At 43.1% G+C, this 20,024-nt stretch overlaps 1 protein-coding gene across 7 annotated transcripts in view; it reads right to left on the bottom strand.

Moving 5' to 3' along the window:
• ep300b (E1A binding protein p300 b) overlaps nt 1-20,024 on the bottom strand; it is a 48,977-nt gene that overhangs the window by 4,650 nt on the left and 24,303 nt on the right. For 4 of the 7 annotated variants that reach the window (XM_049560421.1, XM_049560424.1, XM_049560422.1 and 1 more), the window contains exons 18-29: nt 19,455-19,694; nt 17,570-17,658; nt 16,359-16,469; nt 14,065-14,121; nt 13,644-13,721; nt 13,034-13,101; nt 11,202-11,352; nt 6,591-6,851; nt 6,148-6,313; nt 3,635-3,802; nt 3,351-3,512; nt 1,271-1,552 (exon numbers count right to left, since the gene is read on the bottom strand). In XM_049560421.1, the coding sequence (XP_049416378.1) occupies nt 1,271-1,552; nt 3,351-3,512; nt 3,635-3,802; nt 6,148-6,313; nt 6,591-6,851; nt 11,202-11,352; nt 13,034-13,101; nt 13,644-13,721; nt 14,065-14,121; nt 16,359-16,469; nt 17,570-17,658; nt 19,455-19,694 (1,833 nt within the window). The remainder of the gene's footprint in view (nt 1-1,270; nt 1,553-3,350; nt 3,513-3,634; nt 3,803-6,147; nt 6,314-6,590; nt 6,852-11,201; nt 11,353-13,033; nt 13,102-13,643; nt 13,722-14,064; nt 14,122-16,358; nt 16,470-17,569; nt 17,659-19,454; nt 19,695-20,024) is intronic. The other 3 variants (XM_049560423.1, XM_049560425.1, XM_049560427.1) reach the window with 1 other exon arrangement.

Below are 20,024 nucleotides of genomic sequence, written 5' to 3'. Positions count from 1 at the left end.
TTTACAGTGAAACTAACTACCGTAAGTGTTCTGCACATTGTACATTCACTACATTTTGCACAGTCCTTCAAAACGGCTTTATCCTTCATCATCTTACCAGCACCCACACCAACTCAGCCTTTTTGCAATATTTTGGTGTTGTATAATCTCTATAAACAGATGTCTGCACATGAATGCAGAGTCTGTAGGCAACAGGACAACATTTTGGTATCAGAGGCGCTCTGGTTTCTGTTTCTAGTCTGAGTGGTAACGACCAATCACATTTGAGAGGGCTCAAGCAAAAGAGGCAGAACAAATTGGCCAAAATGCAATCCCGCAATCATCTGCTATTTGCTGATAATTTGACAGATATCTGTTTCATCTCTCAACTCCATTCTTGTGTCTCAAGTTGCTGATCGGACTGTTAACAATGACCGGTGCATGGAAGAGGAAGTCTTGGCCTGAATATTTGTTAACCAAATTACCTCTAGCTACACCATAACCCCAAAATATTGGCTGCCCCCAAAAGCTAACTACTGTCAGACCAATAGGAATGAGTCTTCATGACCATGATCTTGCCTTGATTTTCCAAAATTGTATCTGGTAATGTTAAGGATAAATATTCCAGTCAAAAGAGTTATTGTTTGGGCTAGCAGGTGTCACACAGCTAATTGGAAGACAGTGAGGAGTCGTGTCTCAAGTCAAGACTCTAGGGTGAGCCCAGGGCAGCTACTAACTCCATATGTACTGAAGGTTGCACAAGGCTTTCTACGCTGTCCCCGACTCAAAGGTCACAGAGGAGCTGGCAGCAACAATGACGGCAGTACAATGGAATAAGCTGTTTCAAATTGGATTGGAGGGTAAAAACACATCTGTTAAACCACCAGACTTCTGTTGTCTCCTTTCAGTTAAAACCTCTGACCTTATTTATTCAGCAGACACTTCACCAGAGGCAAAAAAAACAGAGAATCTGTAATCTGAAATTTTTTTCTCTTAGCTCGTAACTCTGCTGGAAACAAAGAAAATAGATGGAGAAAAAAAAATCGTGCAGGTCAACGGAACAGCAAAAGCGTCCCAGTGCCACTTTGGGGCCATGTTCACACCGTGGCACTGTTAAACAGCCACAGATTTGTCCAATAACCGTACATGCAGCACGGTGTGATCATGGCTGTACAGCCTTTTAAAATGTCCAATCTCAAAAAGGAAAACATTTTTTCTTGTCACCACTAAAACTTTAAATCCATAGGGCGAGGTTGATCGAAAAAAGCAAGATTTGGGTCTCGATCCTCACCTCGCAGACGGTGCAGTGGAACCGTGTCTCCACGTGGTGTTTACACTCATTGCAGGTGTAGACGAAACGGTCCTGGCTCTGGTTGTGCAGCTCCACCAACATACACATGGAGCTCCACTTGGACCTCCTGAGAGAGCTGAACTCCAGGTGCTTGTCCCGGGCTAGAGTCAGGAAGGCGTCGCGGCCATCCATCAGGTCACAGGCCATGAGGGGGTCAGGGTCAGTGATGGGGGGCAGCGAGTTGGCAGTGGGACCAGCAATAAGGCGGATGACGAAGAAGACCTGGAATTAAAAGAGGAGAGCATCAGCTGTAAGAGGTGTGATTCAGGACCTGATTGTACACATAGGCTGTCATGAAATTTGATATTAGATCAATACAGACATTCAAGAATAGACATAAACAACCTTAACCCTCCAGTGCAACAGCTTGATCTACTCTCAAGAGGTGCTACAGTAAGATTCCTTAATTCTCACTTTCCCGTGTATGAATATACCATTGTCTTTTCTTGTTTATTGTAGTTGAGTCTTTCTTAGGGTGCTTTCAGACCTAGAGTCGGCTTGCTTTGGTCTGAATCAGGGACTCATGTAGTTCCAAAGTTGTTTAATTGCCTAGAGTTGGTTCGTGTTTTCACGGCAGCATTTACAAGCGGACCAGATCAAATGCCTTGTGTGAGAAAGCTGCTCTTGATTGGTCAGAATTTCCATGTGGGAAAAATCCAGGAAGTAAAGCAAACGTCGAAGAAGAGTACACTTGTGTCACACTAATGTCACAATGGAGGGACAACTACGCAGGTTGATTTTAGCGCTGCTCATCGTGGACTATATTGCTGTCATTGTTCATTTTAGTCAAACCATACAGTTCTTGATGGAGCTGTGATCCACCAACCAGTACTTACTTTAGTGAGAAATCTTAATTTTTGAAACAGTTTGCCTCTCATTCCCACGGTCTTGTCCCACTAAAACACTGCAGCTAACTGACTAGTAGGATATTGAGGCGACAAAATCAAACATTTAAAGTTGGTACACAAATACAGTTTGTCTCTATAGATTATATTGATGCTGAATTGACAAGAACACCTTTTATAGAGTCATGTGTTTTTGCGGACACATAAGGAATAGTTAATATGTAATATTTCTTAAAGCAGGATGGGAAATATCTGAAAAGGAATCTAGTTGTAGCTTTGCAAATAGTGACCCTGCAAGATCCCCAGTCTTTGCAAAATCTTATTGTGTGTGCCTAAAAACTCACATTGTCTTTACACTTTAGTCTTTTCAACATCTTAAAGAGTACGGTAGGCATCAGCATCAGTTGCTCTAAATCTATTAAAATAATATTAATAATGGCTGAAGGCTCTAGAACCCATGGTAATCAAGCAGGGAGACGGTGATGTGAGCTGGATTGCAGAAGAGTATCTAAGGTCAGACAGGTATCAAGGGGCTTGATTATGGGGAGCCATAAAGGTGAGGAGCAGAATCTTATAATCGATGTGATATTCAACAGGAAACCAGTGAAAATGCTGGAGAACAGGAGTGATATGATCTATGGAGGGGGTTTATCATCAGTGGAATGGTGTGATACTGGTGGCAGGGATGTGTATTGTGCTGCTGCTGGAAACAGCTGCCTGCTGACGTTGATAACAGTTGTGAAAATGAGTCAAAATGCTGAAATAACAGGCGATAAAACCAAAACGAGTTGAAAGATGACAAAGCCCTTTGTAGAGCTGAGGGGAACTGCAGAGATGGTGGTAATTCTCTGTGGGTTACATACAAGTCGTCATGTGATCCATTTTTAAGATAAAACTATAGAATACAGCCACTTAATTCAGTATTTGTCTGCTGCCAGTATGGTGGGGTGAAGGACATTGTTTTTACTAAGCTCAGTTGTTGCCCAAGTATAAGATGTACCTACTCTACAACATTTTAAAACAGCAGCAGTGACGGATGCTAAAATTTTAATGATCTGCATCCACAGAGTGGAGTTAGCATGACAACTCTGAAGACAAGTCAGCGTAATGTTCTTGTAATTATGCCATGTAATCCAATAAAAGAGTAAGCAGCTAATCAAATTCGACTTGCATACCTCCTTGTGTTTCTCCATGGTGGCGTAGAGTTTCTGGGAAAGGTCGTTGGAAACGTTGGGCATCCCTGGTTTCTTCTTATTGGCTCGGCTCATGCTGCTTTTGTTCTTGCTTGTCTTTTTATTGTTCTTCTTTTTGGCGTTCTTGCTGTCTCCTTTTGTGACCTGTAAATGTTTTAATGTGAGTTTCACTGTATCTGCATGGCACTGCTGTGACAAACAAAAACATTTTGTGACAGGAATGAGCCTGAGAGTGAGGACTACATGTGGACCCTTAGTCTACTCACATCTGTGCTCTCATTGGAGGTGCTGTTCTCCTCCCTCTTCCTCTCCTCCTCCTCCTGCTCCAGCTCCTTGATACTCTCCTCCAGCACGTTGGGCCAGAAGTCGCCCTCAAAGTACGGCAGCTCCTTGGCACTGGTCAGCCGGTCCTCTGTTGCCTGCTTGAAGATGTCCTGAGGGATAAAGGGATAAGTGTCTAAGTGCTTGTAATGCCTTTAATGTCCTTATTTGCTTTTTCAACACCTCTCCAGGTTCAGAGCTTACTCTCGACCGTGGAAAACAGCAGTTGAGAACATCTCACCACATTTCATATCACATGATCTTTATCAGCAGATGGAGTTTTCTCAGTTGTCACGGAATTTTAGATATCAAATTTAAATTTTTCTGATTTAAAAGCTGGAGTGTGGGACTTTTACATATGAATGAACGTCTGTTATATTCAAGCCTTTGCCGAACAAATTCACAAAATGCTGATTAAGCCCCACGCTGCCAGGAGAAGCGCTCTGTGTTTCGCAGGATACCAGCATTGTGTTGTTTGGTGTCTCTTGTGACTTTCCTTAGCTGGTGCACCAGGAGTAGTGTGTTTTACATCAGCCAGAGCTAATGTGGGCAGGAAGGGGGGTGAAACCATAGCAACAGAGCAGCAGCTGGGAGTACGATGAAGGCTATGGTGGAAAATCCTAGTAAGTGTCTTCGGCCCTGATCACTGGACGCAGCTTTGTGTAATTGTTTTTAATGAGAATGAAGCTTTTTTTCTTGCGGTGTTGTGTTGCGACACGCCTTGCGTTTCTGCGCTTTGGGCACCTGGCGCCATCTCTTTTCCCATTGTCCAATCAGATGATTTGAGAGGCGGGCCTTCTGTGGTAGTCACGACAACAAGATTACAATTGGTGGAGAAACTGGTGGTAGCGGTTGCTGGATACCCAGAGCTATACGGCCTGATGATAGACAGCAGGTTGTCAGACTGCCCCTGAGTCATCCTAAAATATGCCTGGAAATGTCTATCATGGAGGAGAAGCTCCTGGACCAACTGGTGGTACTCCCCATGATCCAGCCTCTTTTTGAGGGTCTCATGTACCCACACAGATCTCTGTTTATCTGCTGACAGCCTCTCATCCTCAACCAGAGCTACAGACAGTACCCTCTGCCTCAACGTTTTAGCAACTACACGCTGATTACTGTCAAATAACTAAAATAAATAAATGTTAGACTGATTACACGGGAAGGTTAGGGTAAGAAAGTGAGTCCACCTGATTTACTGCCGGCTAGAGCTGTGATTCTCTGACAGAGCCCGATTGGACCTGGCATGACCTGCCTGGATTGGGCTGCGTGGGGCTGTAATTTCTCATAATCCCCCCTGGACTTGAATCTGGTCGGGTTTTTGCCAGTTTATCAGTGGGTTTAAATTTTTAAATGAAATTATTAGTTCTCATGCATAATTGGCAGGAGTTTTAATGGACTCAATCAAGAGAGAAAGAGGGGGAAAGACAGTGTTTGCCTCCACCGCCGTAGATGTGCTTAACATGCAGAACAGTGATCATCGTCAGTGCACTGCATCGCTGAGGACTGTCGTGCAGACTAGATGCACCGAGGGGCACAGCCCACTCTGCCAAACCTGTTCAGCATGAGGTGACAGACTATCGAAATAAAGACGAGAAAGAGAAGTGGCATGAAAAAACATGTCAGCCATTAGCCTGTAAAAGGCCCGAAAAAATGTTTATAATACTTAATAAAAAATATTAAAATTAAATAATAAAACTCAGGTTCATTATCAGGCTCAGGCATCACTGCTGCCATGGGTCTGGCTTGCACAGTTTCAAGGTCGGGCCTGATTTTTTATGGGGCTCGATCAGGGCTCTGCTGCCAGCCAGGTATCATCTCTTCTGTGGGGCACTTTGTATTTTTTATTGCCAATATCATACAATAGAATAAAATAGAATAGAATAGAATAAAAAGAGTTCACCAAAGTTGAACTCCACACGATGCAAAGACGTAAATTTGCTTTGCCAGCGGAAGCAACGTTTTATTTGCTCCTTGTTTGCAATGAATGGAAGGTAAAGGAATTATTATGCAATGTTAATTTCGCTCATGTGATGGGTGGCCGTGCCCAAAAGGTCTACAAAATAAAGTGATCAACTGCAGGCAGCTCACCTACAGGCAGACATTATAAACACGCCTCAACAGTGTTTGTGTAATTACGCTCACTGCAAGAGGGAAGCACTAAAGTCCCACACCACAGCTTTCAAGACATTTAAAAAGACATTTAAAATCCACATGCAGCATAATCAGAAGCTCCAGAACAGCTTATTTATTGTGGTGAGACTGTTTTCTCAAAGAATACAGTATTAGCAGAATGGGATCATCTGTTTTAAGGCAAACCTGAGAGTGAATCAAGAAAGAAAGCCTGACGTTTGGGTCTATGGATGAGTCAGCGTCTCTGGGCCTGCCTGTTTTATGCAGTGATGAATGCATTACCTCACGCTGTTGGCACAAAGACTAATCAGAAAACATGTCTCACCTTGTAATCATGGACGATGCGCTCGGCAACAGCCTTGTCCAGCATCTTTTTGTACCACTCCTGCAGCCGTTTTGGCTTGGGGATCTTCTGGTCCGCTGGGTGACAATGGAAGATGTAATCATCCCCTTCACTGGGTGGACAGGCCCAGATATGACCCGTTGTATACCTGACACAGACGGTGTATTCATTAGCAGAGAAGTAAATTGATTTCCTTTTATTCCATCTGCCTGCTCATTTTCATGCACTGAAAGCGGTCTGCAGCAGCGCCTGGAACACAAAGCCTAATGACACACTTCTAACTGCATAATAAGCTCATATTTTAACGCCTGTGTGACTGTAATGCTCAAGTTTGCATTTAAAGAAATCACATAACCGATTTCAGCTGCTCAGTTAGGGTCTGCTGCAGGTATTATTTTACAAGACAGTCGAAACTCTTCTCTTACCCCTGCCTCCTGACGTACTCCAGGTAGCCGATCAGGATCTCGTGGTAGACGGCAGTTCTGAGGACTCGAGGTTGGAAGAAGTGCACGCTGTCCAGGTAAGAGATGTACACCCGTCTCTGGTTGGGAGGCGGGCAGTCCGAACCGTACTCTTGAACGTGCATGCCGAAAAAACACACATCTGCTCCGTCGATGTCCTCAAATGCAAACAAGGCTTTCATCCTGTATGGGAAGGACTCAGACATCTCTCCATTGTCAACGAACCTGGAGGGGAAAAAGAGATGCCAGGGTGAGGAACACAGCCTCATCATCATCATCATCATCAGCTCTTTACTTCTGTGTCTTTACCATAATGTTTACAGTGATTCCCCTGGGATATTTTCAAGCAGCAGTGCTAAATTGAGAGTTTAATTTTGCACCACTGTCATTACTTTACATGTCAAATGCTTCCCATATGCTGTTACAAACACTCCTGCACCTGGGGACAGATGTAACATTTGACATTTAGTGTTTGGATCAATATCAAGACTCGTTCATTATTTGTGAAAACAACTGATGACTTTCAACAAGTAGAACACAGATACCACAGTTACCTACATAAAAACTATATCCCAACGGTTAAGACGTGTTTGAGTTATATCATCAAAACCTAAAGTTGTTACAATTGCCTCTGGTCTCACTTAATAATCCCTGTGATTCCAGTAGCAGAGATGAAAAGAGCTGGTATACATGAAGATGCCATGTTGGCTGTGTGGGCATGATACAGGACAAAGCGAAGCTAAATAAACCACTATCAGAAAACAGAACAGTGTATTGCAACCTCTACAGAAGGATTTAGTGTTTATGTGTGGTGGTGTGACAGTAGCCCTTTTTAATTAGGAATTGTGCAAATTTGCAGGAAAGCCCAAACAGTCCTTTTTCAGCATTGGCAGTATAAAAACAAAATCAGGGAGTGCAGCAAAATGACGCCTGCCTACTTTTGTTTATACAGAATGTGCCTTTTTCGGGGCAATGGGGGGCGTGAGCAAGTAACAAAACGTGTAGCTCAGCGTGTGACGTAAACAGTGACGTGGGAGGGAAGCCACGGCTGGTCAGTCCTTCGGCGATTCTCTCATAAGTCGGCCCGTTCTTCACCGTCCCCGTCATCTGACGGTTAATGGCCTCTTCATTTGTGAGGGCAAGGAGGGCGCACAATTCCTTGTCTCCCCAGTTGCTCATCTTTACAGTGTCTGTCAGATTTGCGTTTCCCTCTTGCTACTAGCTGCTCATTCCTGCTATCAGCTGTTTCCTGTTTATCCACCGCCAGTGGCTCGCATGTGTGGCGTCATCAACAGCTCCTCCCACAAGTCTTTAGCAGCCCCTCCCGTGGAGGAAGGGCGCCTCATTCTTTTTAAACCAAAAACGTTCCGCCAATATGACTACCCTACGAGGTGGAAAATTGGGCACCTCGGATCAACTCGCCAATCCAGCTCTGTGTGTCTAAATGCTCGCAGCTTGCCGGCAAAGCAGCCCAACATTCGCTGGCAGTGTAAAAGCGGCTAGTGTCTGCACTTGGGACAGGCAGATGCTGGACGTCAGGTTAGCAGTAAACCCCGCATGAAACAGTAAATGTTAAGCGTGAGCTACAGTTTTTCAGAACCATCAGACCAGTGAAGCCATTTTAACAGCATGTAAAAAAAAAAAATTCTTGTGTGTCTTGTGTCATCTGATCAGCTCTACTGATCCATACAGATTGGTGGGCATTCGATTGGAGCACCCTTATCTGAGGGTGTTCGATATATAATCCTTGCTAGGGCCCCGAATCTGGCTGCTTAAAGTAAATAAAGTGAGTTAACTGTGCATAGGGACACTTTCATATAGCAGCAGCGTCATTCATTTATGCACGTAGTAGAAATACTGGTTTCATCTTTTGAACTATAAGACATCACAACATTGGGTGGCGTGCAAATATGGACCACACCACCTTACAGTGCAATGCTTTAAATATGAGAGTCATAATTGGCTGGTTCGAATTGAGACGATGACGACTTCTCGAGTTGCAGTGTTGAATGTTGAAGGGAGTGGGTAACAGAAGAGATGCAAGCGTGTAACCAGTGACTGGAATGTTTAAATTAACACATTACAGTCTTTAAACACATCTGTGCCACAAAACTACATCAACTATAATAAGTAAAAATGCTGCAACATTTGTTCTGACTGGACTTGAAATCTGGCGCGGAAGTCTTTGGGGCAACTATGAAACTTTTTGATCACATAAAAAAAAAAATCACACTTTGATCTATAGTTATCAGGATTTTTGAGAAATGAGAAAACTGCTGCATTGTGTTTATTAAACGTTTTCTACATTAAATATTTTTCACTCTGCATGTGTGTGCGTACCTGTGATATTGAAGTTATTATGAGATCATGGATGCCAAACACTTGATTGTGCTCCTTGCAGTTTCTAAGATACAGACATTTTCTTATCCTACTATATTTAGTCTTTGGGCACACGGGACCACTATAGAAATATGAGCTATAGAAAGATATGAAAGAACAGCAGTCCCAGGTGCCCAAAGTCTGAACATTTGCTGTATCTCAGCAACTGTTTGACCACTTCTGATAATTTCTCCAGATTTGGCTTTAGGCGAGCCAAGACAACACTTCCAAAAGGAAATTAAAAATTTCCGTTGCAGGCACAAATGGGTTAACTGAGTATCAGCCAGGACTCAGGACAAAACCACAGCACAGAATGGACTTAGCAAATTTAGTGTGGGATGTGCTTTAACTGTTGGCATTTTGTGGAAAACGCCAGCTGGTGAGATTTCCCAAACGGATTATGAAGTGGCATTAATACTATATTAACTAGACAACACACAAACTTTACTGTGCTGCTGTAGCAGTGGGTGGTCTAACATTCATCAGCAGGCTGTCGTACTAAAATCCGTTTGTTGCCTCCGAGATAAAAACGTTTCCCACTGTGCATTTATGCTCCACCAGTGTTCACAATATTTCCCACACTTTAGTAAACAAACTCTAAATTCAGTTACTTGTTACAGACTTGCCTGTTACGTGCTCTACTGTGCACCGTGGCCAACCAGCTGTTGCCTAGCAACAACACATTGCACATTTTGTTTTTGCATAGCTGTGGAGGAACTGCCGTTTGGAAACTGGTCTTGGAGAAGCGATGCCCCTCGCGCTGCTCCTCGCCCTCGTCTGATCACAGCCGTCGATGGTCAGTGCAAACTGTGAACTAACTGCAGCTCGATGCAGCCTCTTGTGGGTGTAACCTGAGTCCTTTATTATCATCATCATTATCAAACCAAATTCAGCCTGATGTCTGATCCGCATCTGATGGTGACTGACTCTCCATCACTGCTATGCACAGCTCTAATTAATTACTGCAACGTAATCTGATCTCGTTATCAGTGTGGTTACTAGACAGTGGTTTTAATAATGTTGTGTGATGCACCGCTTGTTTATCCTCAAGCCCATTAAGCATATTATTATATTTAACAAAAACATAATACTCTCTTCTGTTAGCGAATGTGCGCCTTATTTCAGGCAATACTCAGCCCCTCCACTGTAAAACATGAAGGGAAATCCTGTTCTCCTCAGTTATAAACTTTCAGGGACACATAGGCCTCTTCTCCTTTCTCTTTTTTGTGGCTCTTCATCACCTGCCTGTGACTGAAAATCAATAGCTGTGCAGGGTCTTGCAAGATGTCTCTATTATGAAAAGGTATCTCAAGGAGAGAAGAGGCTGGCCGGGGGAGTTACGGGTGCTCAGGTGTATCCTCTGCGGTACCTGTGACGTATTAAGGAGGCGTGACACGCGGCTGGAACATACAAACCATGACTTCAGAAATGTCAATTGTTCCTTTTATAATCTTTGGTTGTATTAGTTGTTTAAAATTTTCAAATGTGCGATGAACACTGTTACGCTCATCTGACAGAGATCATACAATACAGTGGTATGCTATAACAAGACAAGGCTGTTGCCTTGACTCCTCTCCTCGTGTCTCTTCCTTGCTTCATCTGCTTGCATCTCAGGTGGGAGGGACTCAGACGCGAGGAGAGGAGATGAGGATGTACAAACTAAGAAATGATAAGTGAGGGTACTGTAGAGAAGTGCAGTATTGAAGAAGCTGTACGAAGAGTTTCCTCTCTTACTGTAGATTCTTTTACTCTGTTGCCAGCGTTTTTATTTTTGATGACTGTGATCGTCGAGATTATTTCACTTCACACACCTGCTCAGTGTATCAGTGTTCAGCTTGTGTGTTTTTTTTCATGATACAACACGCTGTGGTGAATGATAAAGCCCATATTTGCAATATGTTTGTCTAATTTTGTATCTGTAATAAAACAACCACAGACAGGATTCTGTTTTAAATACTGCAGTGATTTGAATGCTTGTTCATGCATGTGTTTGTCAATCTCCACTACAACACTGTGGAAAACCCTGTGTCTCTTCTGGTTTATTTTCTAAAATAAAATGACGATAGGATAACTTTGCCAATTATCCATTTTGTTTGCCATCACGTTCAGTGTTTTGCTGCACTGATGAGCGATATGTACAAATATCAAAGTTAATCAACAAGCCATCTTTCGCAGCGGTGAAATATGACCTCCTACCTGGACTTCATGCCCGGCTTGACCTCGACCACCTTGTCTGACACATGGACCACACGGATGGTGACATCACCAGAATCAGGGAGGTTCTGCCGCTTGATGAAGTCGTTGACTCGCGTCTCCAAATAGCTCCCCAACTTGGTCTGAGGAAGTCCTGTAGAAGACAAAACAGGATGAAGAGTGAGAGGTGGAATACAGAGAGGGGTGGGAACAGACCGAGAGATAGGAACAGTATGTGTCCAAGCTCGCTTCACTTGTAGCTATAGCCAATTTACCACCCTGAACTTATTCCTGAATTTGTCAGACAGAGGGTTTTCAACAGCTGAGGGACAAAATCTGTGTCTAACTACATAGAATACATGAAAAGATTTTCCTCAGTTAACAGGTTGCATCTGCTTGGTTTAATTTGTAAAAGTGCGTAAGTGTTAAAACAAAATGTTGTGGTTTCACAGGGGTTACATGCTGCCAGGCCCAGTGACCTTATGGAGTCTCTGCTGGTTGTCTGGCAAACTCACGCTGACAACAAGACTTATTTAATATAAGTAAATATTGTCGCACAGACACGAGAGTGGTGGCAGTATACATCTGCTTCAGTCGAAAGTACACTGATTGAGGCTTCATCCACACAAATATGTTGTCATTTTAAAACAGTGTTTTAGCACTGTTTCACAAATAATCTCCATCCATACTAACATGCCTCAAACACATCAAATGACCATTCCTGTACACTGGACATGTGTGCACTGGAGTTAACAGGAACTAGACTGTTGACTCTGTGGTTGGTTGCTTAGCTACTTAAAAAAAATACAGAGGAACGACAATAACGAAAATGTAAGACCAGAGATTTCTTTGTCTGGGCCATTGATGAGGTGGAACGGTTATTGTTAGAAGGAGCCCTGACACACAGAGCTGATAGTCGGCCTTTGATGAGCGTCTGTCGCCCTAGTTTTTGCAGCGTGTCCCACACCACTGGCACCGGTCGGCCCTTGTTGGCTTTTTTTTTTGGCTTATTCAGCATGTTGAAATCAGCAACTGAGACAGCAAAGCCCATCGGTGAATGAGATCCGATTGGTAGTTTCGTGTGAGATCAAAACACACTTGTTTTTTGAGGTAAAAATACTTTTTAGCCACGGAGCTCTTTGACAGAAACAGGCATGGGCTCGTGCACAGTAGATATACTCTGTTCTTTCAGCATCAGGTTGTGTTGTTCAAGTGCAAACTGGCTAATTAGCATCTTAAATCTGTTCTGACAGCCCTCTGGTTTCCCTTTTCAAATGACAAATTCAGCCGACCGCCACCTGCTGGTATGGGGAGTTATATCCTCTCACACAGGTGCAGAACGTATGTGGTAGCTGGCTGTGGCTAAAGTCTTTGCGGTGTGTTCAAGCACAACTTTGTGGCAGAGACAAATGATGTGAGGTGATGCAACAGATGGCCTTTGTTGCCACTAGTTCTTAGATGTCAGTTTGGTGTGTCTGGGCCTTCACATGTGAGTAAGGTGGTCACGACGGTGGAAAACTCAGATTGGGAGTTGTTGCAACGCAAATACGTATGCGTACAAATTATAGCTGAACCGGGAGCTTTATCCATCACCAGAGGACGCCATGGCAATGGGAAAAGGACTAATGTTACCAAGTACAAAGACGATCAAATTAGGGGTACAATGATACAGTGAAACCGCTGTTAGATAGCAGCAGAGTTCATGTTCTGAAATGTTGGTGTTTAGGCAAAAGGAAAAAGGGATGAAAACACAATGACAAAGTCTGGATGAAGGAAAGGAAGCAGGCAAGGTCATAAAATACAGACATGAAATGAGCCAGTAGCACGGCACTTACTTTTGGCTGCGTATTTGTTCTCTTTTCGCGTCTTGTTGGCCTTCTTGAGGCAGTTGTCACACACAAAGCTGTGGTTGAGGAGGAAGTAAACAACAAATGGTTAAATTTGTAGCTTGCCACCAGCTCTGTCACAATCAGCACCGATGACAGTGATTAAGTGGCTTTAATCAAGAGATGACTTGGTCTTTCATGTCCGTCTTCCTTTCTTTAAACAGCTTTAATGACTCTGACGTTGCTCACGTCTTTTAATTACAAACAGACCACACATGAAGGCAGATCAAACTCAGAGGAATGAGAGCCTCTCACTCTGCACTCGAGCTGCAGGACTTTGTTTGTGTGAGTATCTGCTGCCGCCACATTGGCAGACATTTTCTGTCCTGAGGCTCCGACATATTCTCAGTTTGTACCTCAAAGTTGGAACTGTGTATTCTTTGACAATTTGTTTGTAACAGCACATCTACAGCTAGATGAAAATGTGTATTCATGTGTTTGTTAGGTCTTCATGCTACTTTTAGATGAATCTCAAGCTTTTCAAGGACCACAAAAGGCCAAATTAATTTTCCAGTCACGCAGCAGAATGTACAGAGTGTGCGTATGATAGCTGGCTCACCCCGATGGCCATATGGTATCATTATGCAGGACGCAGATCTGGTGCATTTTACGACCGCAGTCAATACATTCCACAAGTCTGAGCAGAGAGAGAACAGGAGACAAAAGACAGACACAATATCCAAAGTTAGTAAGGCAACGTGCCATGGGTTACAGAGACACTTTGTTTGTTCCTCTGAAAGAGCTGCTAAATAAGTACGTTTAGCGAATAAGGACAGTTACGATATCTAAAGTTATTATTCAGATATAATCACTTAACATTTATACATAAGCACCAAATTCAAGTGGCTTAACTAAAAATAAAATCCATAATCATGATGCAATTTAATCTAAATACACAAAAACAGTGGCTTTACATTATCACAGAGAAGGTGTGTAATAATTGTAAATGAGAGTTGATTAGTTAAAAGAAGGGGACGTACAACTCAGGGTCGAGTGTGTCGTTCTTCTTTCGTTGGAACTGGTCTTTGTTGATGGACCTGTGGAAAACACCAGACAATAAAACACTGAGACACAACACAGTAGTCCCTGCTGTGTGCAGAAATATCCTCAAATCAGAAAAGGCGTACAGAAAATCAAAATGTGACCACTAGCTTCAAAATTCAACACTACCTATCATACTGAGATACAAACTCCTGTAAGACTGTAATGTGAAATACTGACAGAATTATGACATATGACAAGATGAAACAACCCAATAAGAAAAGAGGCTCTGAAATTTCCTTCATAGCATATCTAAATATCATCGTAACCTTTATCAATTTGGTCTATATAATGTTATAGAGCATGAGGTGATATCATTAAATGTCATATTTTGTCCAAACAACAACCCAAAGACATTTAATTTACGATGACTATGTTTACATGCAAACTAATTTTCCACTGTTATTCCAAATATGACAGTATTCTGAATTGGATATGGGTCACATGAACAGCATATTCCATTGTCTCTGTTGTCAATTAGGGTTTTTACCGCAGTTAGTAACACACAGCCTCCTGTCTTCTTGACAATAAGCTTTGTGCATTGTACACATACCAACTAACCAACTGTTTTGAAGGCTGGGGTCGAGATGCACACCCAAAAGCGAAGCCCATATCTCTGGTCTTACGGAGAAACACACCTACTTTTAAATGTTATGAAAGACTTGGATCAACATGTCCTTGGACAAATATCGCAATGCTGACCTTTTCAAGAAGGGGGTTGAAGGAATTAAAAAGGAAGGCAGTGTTCGCATGGTTTAACATGTCCACCATCAGTGGTGAACTTATAAAACATCTTATAATGACGCCACATGTTAGGGGATGTTAATCTGAGTACGCATAGCTGCTTGTAAATGGGAATATTAGTGAAATATTCATTTTCATTAGCCATGTAAACAGCTTAGTAGGGGTATTGTCTTTTTTTAAGTAAAAATAAAACAATTTTGGGGCATGTAAGCATAGTCATTCTCACATTGGAGAAGCTGAAACCAGGTAATGTTTGGCACTGACTTAAAAAGATGGCTGAACCAGATACCAATGAATGCAATTAATTGACAAGAAGATCAAAGATCCCAAAGTTTCCAAAAACACTGAAAATCTAAGGCCGAACTTTGGGAAAATGATGCACAAGATGTTCACTGTTTAATATTTCTGTTTCATGGAGTGGTGCAGCCACAAAACACAGTGCATGAGGTAAAACATTTCACTCTGTGTAAACACCACGCAGCTTTAATGAGCAACTAGAATAAGCCAATACAGGCTGGATATGTGATTCTTTCAGACACTAATGTGGTACAGTACTTTAATTTGACTCTTATTGACTCCTTTTGTTATTTTCTTAGACACAAATATTTATAGCTAAGCAATCAGCTGGCTAATGTTTACCTTTAATCATTAACCTACATTTGTATAATTTAATTAACTCCATGTGGGCTATTGGCTGCTAGCATACATCACATACCTGAGGCTGACGGAGCAACAAGAGATGAACTATGAGCTAGGCGGTCAAAAACTGTGCATTTCTCTGCCTGTGTGTTTCAAAAGCTGCTCATGTTTCCACCCTCACACGCAAAAAAAGTTCAAATGAGCATTGTCAGCATCGACTCCAGTGAAGTGGAACCAGACTTTTGAACGTTTACTTCTTGTCCACCACCGCTGTCACTTAGACCAGGGTGTGTGTGTGTATGTGTGAGAGAGTGGTCAGGGGGAGCTGCCCCCCAACTTCTCGCACATACAACAGGCTCCACTTGGGAATAGCAAAAATGCATCATAGACGAATGTGTTTTGGTGAGATAACAGGAGCAAGATCATGTTTATGTAGCCTGAATAAATAGGAAATCTATTTTTTAAGTTTCTCTAATTTCTCCAATGCCGAGAGCTAATCCTGTAATCTTGATCTGGAGCTTATCAATGCTACGATCTGTGATAATTTCGTGCCCTTCCCCTCTGTGGAATGATTTTTATAACCTTAAAGCTACATAAAGTTAAAATGAGAGGGTAAAACAGGATGCAAAAGGGTTAACCTTAAATTCATGCTTGTAAACAGCTTTTTTTGGAGTATATATCCCAAAAAATGAGTTTATAACAGCTGGTTACATTCAATCTTTGATGCTTCCAACACCAGAATTGCATAACTGCTCATCTGGGCAAGCATCACATGAGAACCTCAAATTTCTGATGAGAGAGCTGTTTTCTGCTGCGTGTGAGAGGAAGGCGGGAGTGTGATGGTACTCACGTCTGAGGCTGGGAGGGGTCGTCCCCCAAGGAAACGCTCTCGCCCTGGATTTCGTTGAAACACTTCTCGCAGAAGTGGTACCTGTCAGCAAGAAGCCCATATTTTGGTGAACTACACCGTTCGTCATCAGCACAGCCAATCACAGAGAGGGCACGAAGAAGCAGCCGCCAATCAGGGCAGGGCAGGACAGGCCAGGGGGCGGACACACAGGAGGAGGCAGAGGGCAAGGTAGGTCGTCGCCAGGAGGAAGCAGCCAATCGTGATGCAGGGTTTTTGTGTGGGCGGGTGTTTTGATTTTGCGCGTAAATTTTTGGAGTGGATGATTGGTCACACCAAAACAGGCCAATGCAGACATCACAAGCGTTAAAAAAGGAGGGAGAGAAGGGGAGAAGGGAAAGGGAGGGGGGGAGGGAGATGGGGAGGTCAAAATGAATATTAAAAAAGCGTGAAATAAATCGTTACAGGTCAGACGGAGACAATGGAGGGGACAGAGAGGGAGAGGGGGGACATGGAGGAGGGAGGGACGGACAGGATGTGAACAACAACCAACAGAGGACAGAGAGCCAAGGCAAAGCAAAGATTAGCGTCAGACGTCCAGTGGTAAACAACAACAACATTACAGCAACATGAGAGACCACTAGGAGCTGTGGAGGAGGAGGGGGGTGAGGATACGAGTCGTCTCCCAACATGAAAGGGTGGATGAGGAAAAAATAAAGCAACAGAGACCCATCATCCTTTCAGTTCATTTATAAAGTGGGACCCTTTCTTCTGGTGGTGAGAATGGATAACCCCCTCCCCCTTTATTTATTTACTTATGCGAGTAAATATCAGAAGATGCAAGCCGTCATGTGTTGTGCATGTAAATTTACTCAGTGGGAAACAATGGTGCAACAAATAAAGAATAACTGCAGAAGAAGACAGGAGCCCACTTTATGAATGAGAACATAATGAAAATTAAAACGGTGAACTGTGAAGATGGAGGATGGTGCCAGGGTAACCATTTGAAGCCAAATTAAAACTCATCTGTGATTGCACTGATTGCATGTAGGCAATATAATCAATGTGCAAAATACAACAAGACACAAAACAAGTTGATCTCATTGGCTGCACGATCACAGCAACATGTCTAAATGTCCATAAGACGTCCTTAAGGGTATTTATTTATCTGTGACGTGTGTGTGCTTGTGCTCCAATGTGTCGAAAGCCCTTACCTGTTCTGGTAGCTAAAATAAGCAGCGTCACGTTGGATGGTGCATAATTGTTTTCCATAGCAGCATAGAGTTTGGGGGGAAAACTCGTACTGCAACAACAAAGAGAAAAAACGAAAAGGTTGTTTGCGGTTATCTGAGGAAAACAGTTTTCACACAAGCATACCGTACTTGGATCCACAAAAAAAACAAAAAAACAAACAAAAAAAACCCTCATAGCTCACAACACGCCCGTATGTTTGCATTACTTTTCTGACTCATTTATGTGGTCACACTGAGCCTAAACCACACCTCAATTTTACCTCTTTGGGGAAATACTTATATGTTGGTGGAGAGACGGTGCAGACAAAAAGATCGATACCACCCTCATTATTGTTAACACTACAGGCCGCCGCTTAGCTTAGCATAAATACTACGAACAAACAGAAGCAGGTAGTCTGGCCCTGAAATAAAAGCCCACAGTCGGCCGTCAAGAGAATGTGGTGGTCTCTTCTTTGCGGTGTGTCCTTCATCGTTGGCCCTCAACAGCCCTTGTTGGCCCTTTTTACAGACGATTCAGCATATTGAATCGGTGTTAAAGACTGCAGAGCCTGTCGGTGAATGAAATTTTTCTGATTTGAGTTCAGCTCGGTGTACGGGAAGAGAAACTGAAGTGAGGAAAGTAAACAAAGAGCTAAAGCCAAGAGAGAGTGAGATCAAAACAAACTTCTTACATAAGGTAAAATTATTTTTCTTTATTCACTGAGCTCTTTAGCTGCAACAGTCTGTGATGGTTTGTGTCATTCAGGGCTCCAGACTGCAACCAAATGGTGGCATTTTGTGACCATTTTTGGAGTCAGCGCGAGTATAATTTACAATTACTTGCTTGTGTGACCCGCAAATGTGCAGGCGTTTCTTTTTTCATGTTGTAAAACAAGGGAACGGGTCTGCCAGTGTAGGCCAGTGTGTGTGAGAGGGGGAAAGTCCGGGAGTGAGTGAGGATCACGCCATCTACACTCATCAGTAGGCTCGTTCGAGATGAACTGCACCTCGCCTCGAAAATGGATGAGAGCAGGCGACAGCAGCAAGCGGCTGATAGACAGCCCTGGAGACCGTTTTACTCGTTGCCGTCATATTCATGTCATGTAAGTTGATGAATAGTGCTGACTCATCTATTCTGTAAATTATGTCTGACTATAAGGTTACTATTGTCAGAGGAATTCTTCCTTGCCGTTCGTATGAAAAGTACAAACAAGGAATGGGGGACATTTTTCACCTTTAAGCTGGCAGCAGAGTTAGTACCAGCACCAAATCATCATCTGTGTAAAAAGTGTAAAATGGCAAGACAGGACCATGGATGTGTCAGGTGTGATGATTTCACAACATGCTATGTGTGCAACACACCATTGGGAGATTTAAAAAGCAGTTAGCGGCTAACTCAAAGAAGAACAGCAACCAAAAATGTCCAAAAATTGCAACGATTATGAGGTCCGGGAGCTCTTTACCCTCCGGATTCAGCCATCATATAACAGGGATGGTAAATGATTGTTATTGCCGTGTTATGCCATTGTTGTTGTTTAACAAGTGCTGCCAACGTGTATGTTATATGTCACACTAGATATAACATGTTAATTAGTGCTTAGTGGATTTTGCTGTGTAGCTGTCATTATGCTAAGCTAAGCTAACCGGCTGTAGCGTTACATTTACTGAACATATGAGGGTGGTATCAAATTCTCCTCTAGCTCTCCTCCTGAAAGCAAATACAGATATTTCTTTATACCCTACTACTGATCATAAATTAGCTAAATAACAAAAGACAAGCAAAGTTAGTCTTTCCTTTAGTCTTCACTAAAGGAAATATTGGGACCAAATGAGTTTACAAAAGCAAAAGGACACCCTCCTGCCTTACCTTCCTCCCACAACAGTATCCCAGGCCCTGCATGACAGGATCGATCTCTGCCTCAAACACCTCAGCCAGCTTGGAGCAGTACTTGTACACGCGGGACGTCTTGCGGTTGTACAGCCAGGCGTTGTTGAACATCAGCCAGATATCCTCGACGTACTGCCAAGGCTCTTGGTACTGTCCCGTGTCCAGCTTCCGCTTGATGGTCGACAGATCCATGGGGTTCTTCACGATGTCAAAGTAGTCCTGATTTGGGACGGGCGCCATCCGGATTCAAGTGGCAGATTGAGGTTTAGTTGAGATGGGTCAGAGGACAGTTTGGTCATTTGAGGGACCAAGGTGAGAGAGATGGAGAGGAAGAGTATGATGATCATCATCAGCGTTGTCAGATGAAGATGTGATGAAGGCGTTGCAGTCGACCAGGCGGGACCAGAGTAGGGAGAGAAGAGGGTGCAGGGGGACAATGTTGTTGAGCGCTGCAGAGAAGAAGGTTCACGTGCAAACAGAGAGACATGACAACTTCTGCCCTACAGCTCTCTGCTTTGCACCCTACATTTAAAGTCAAGTTCCTTTATG

Source organism: Epinephelus fuscoguttatus, linkage group LG19 (genome assembly GCF_011397635.1).
Source record: "Epinephelus fuscoguttatus linkage group LG19, E.fuscoguttatus.final_Chr_v1".
Lineage (NCBI taxonomy): Eukaryota > Metazoa > Chordata > Actinopteri > Perciformes > Serranidae > Epinephelus > Epinephelus fuscoguttatus.
This window is presented reverse-complemented; position numbering and strand designations above follow the sequence as displayed.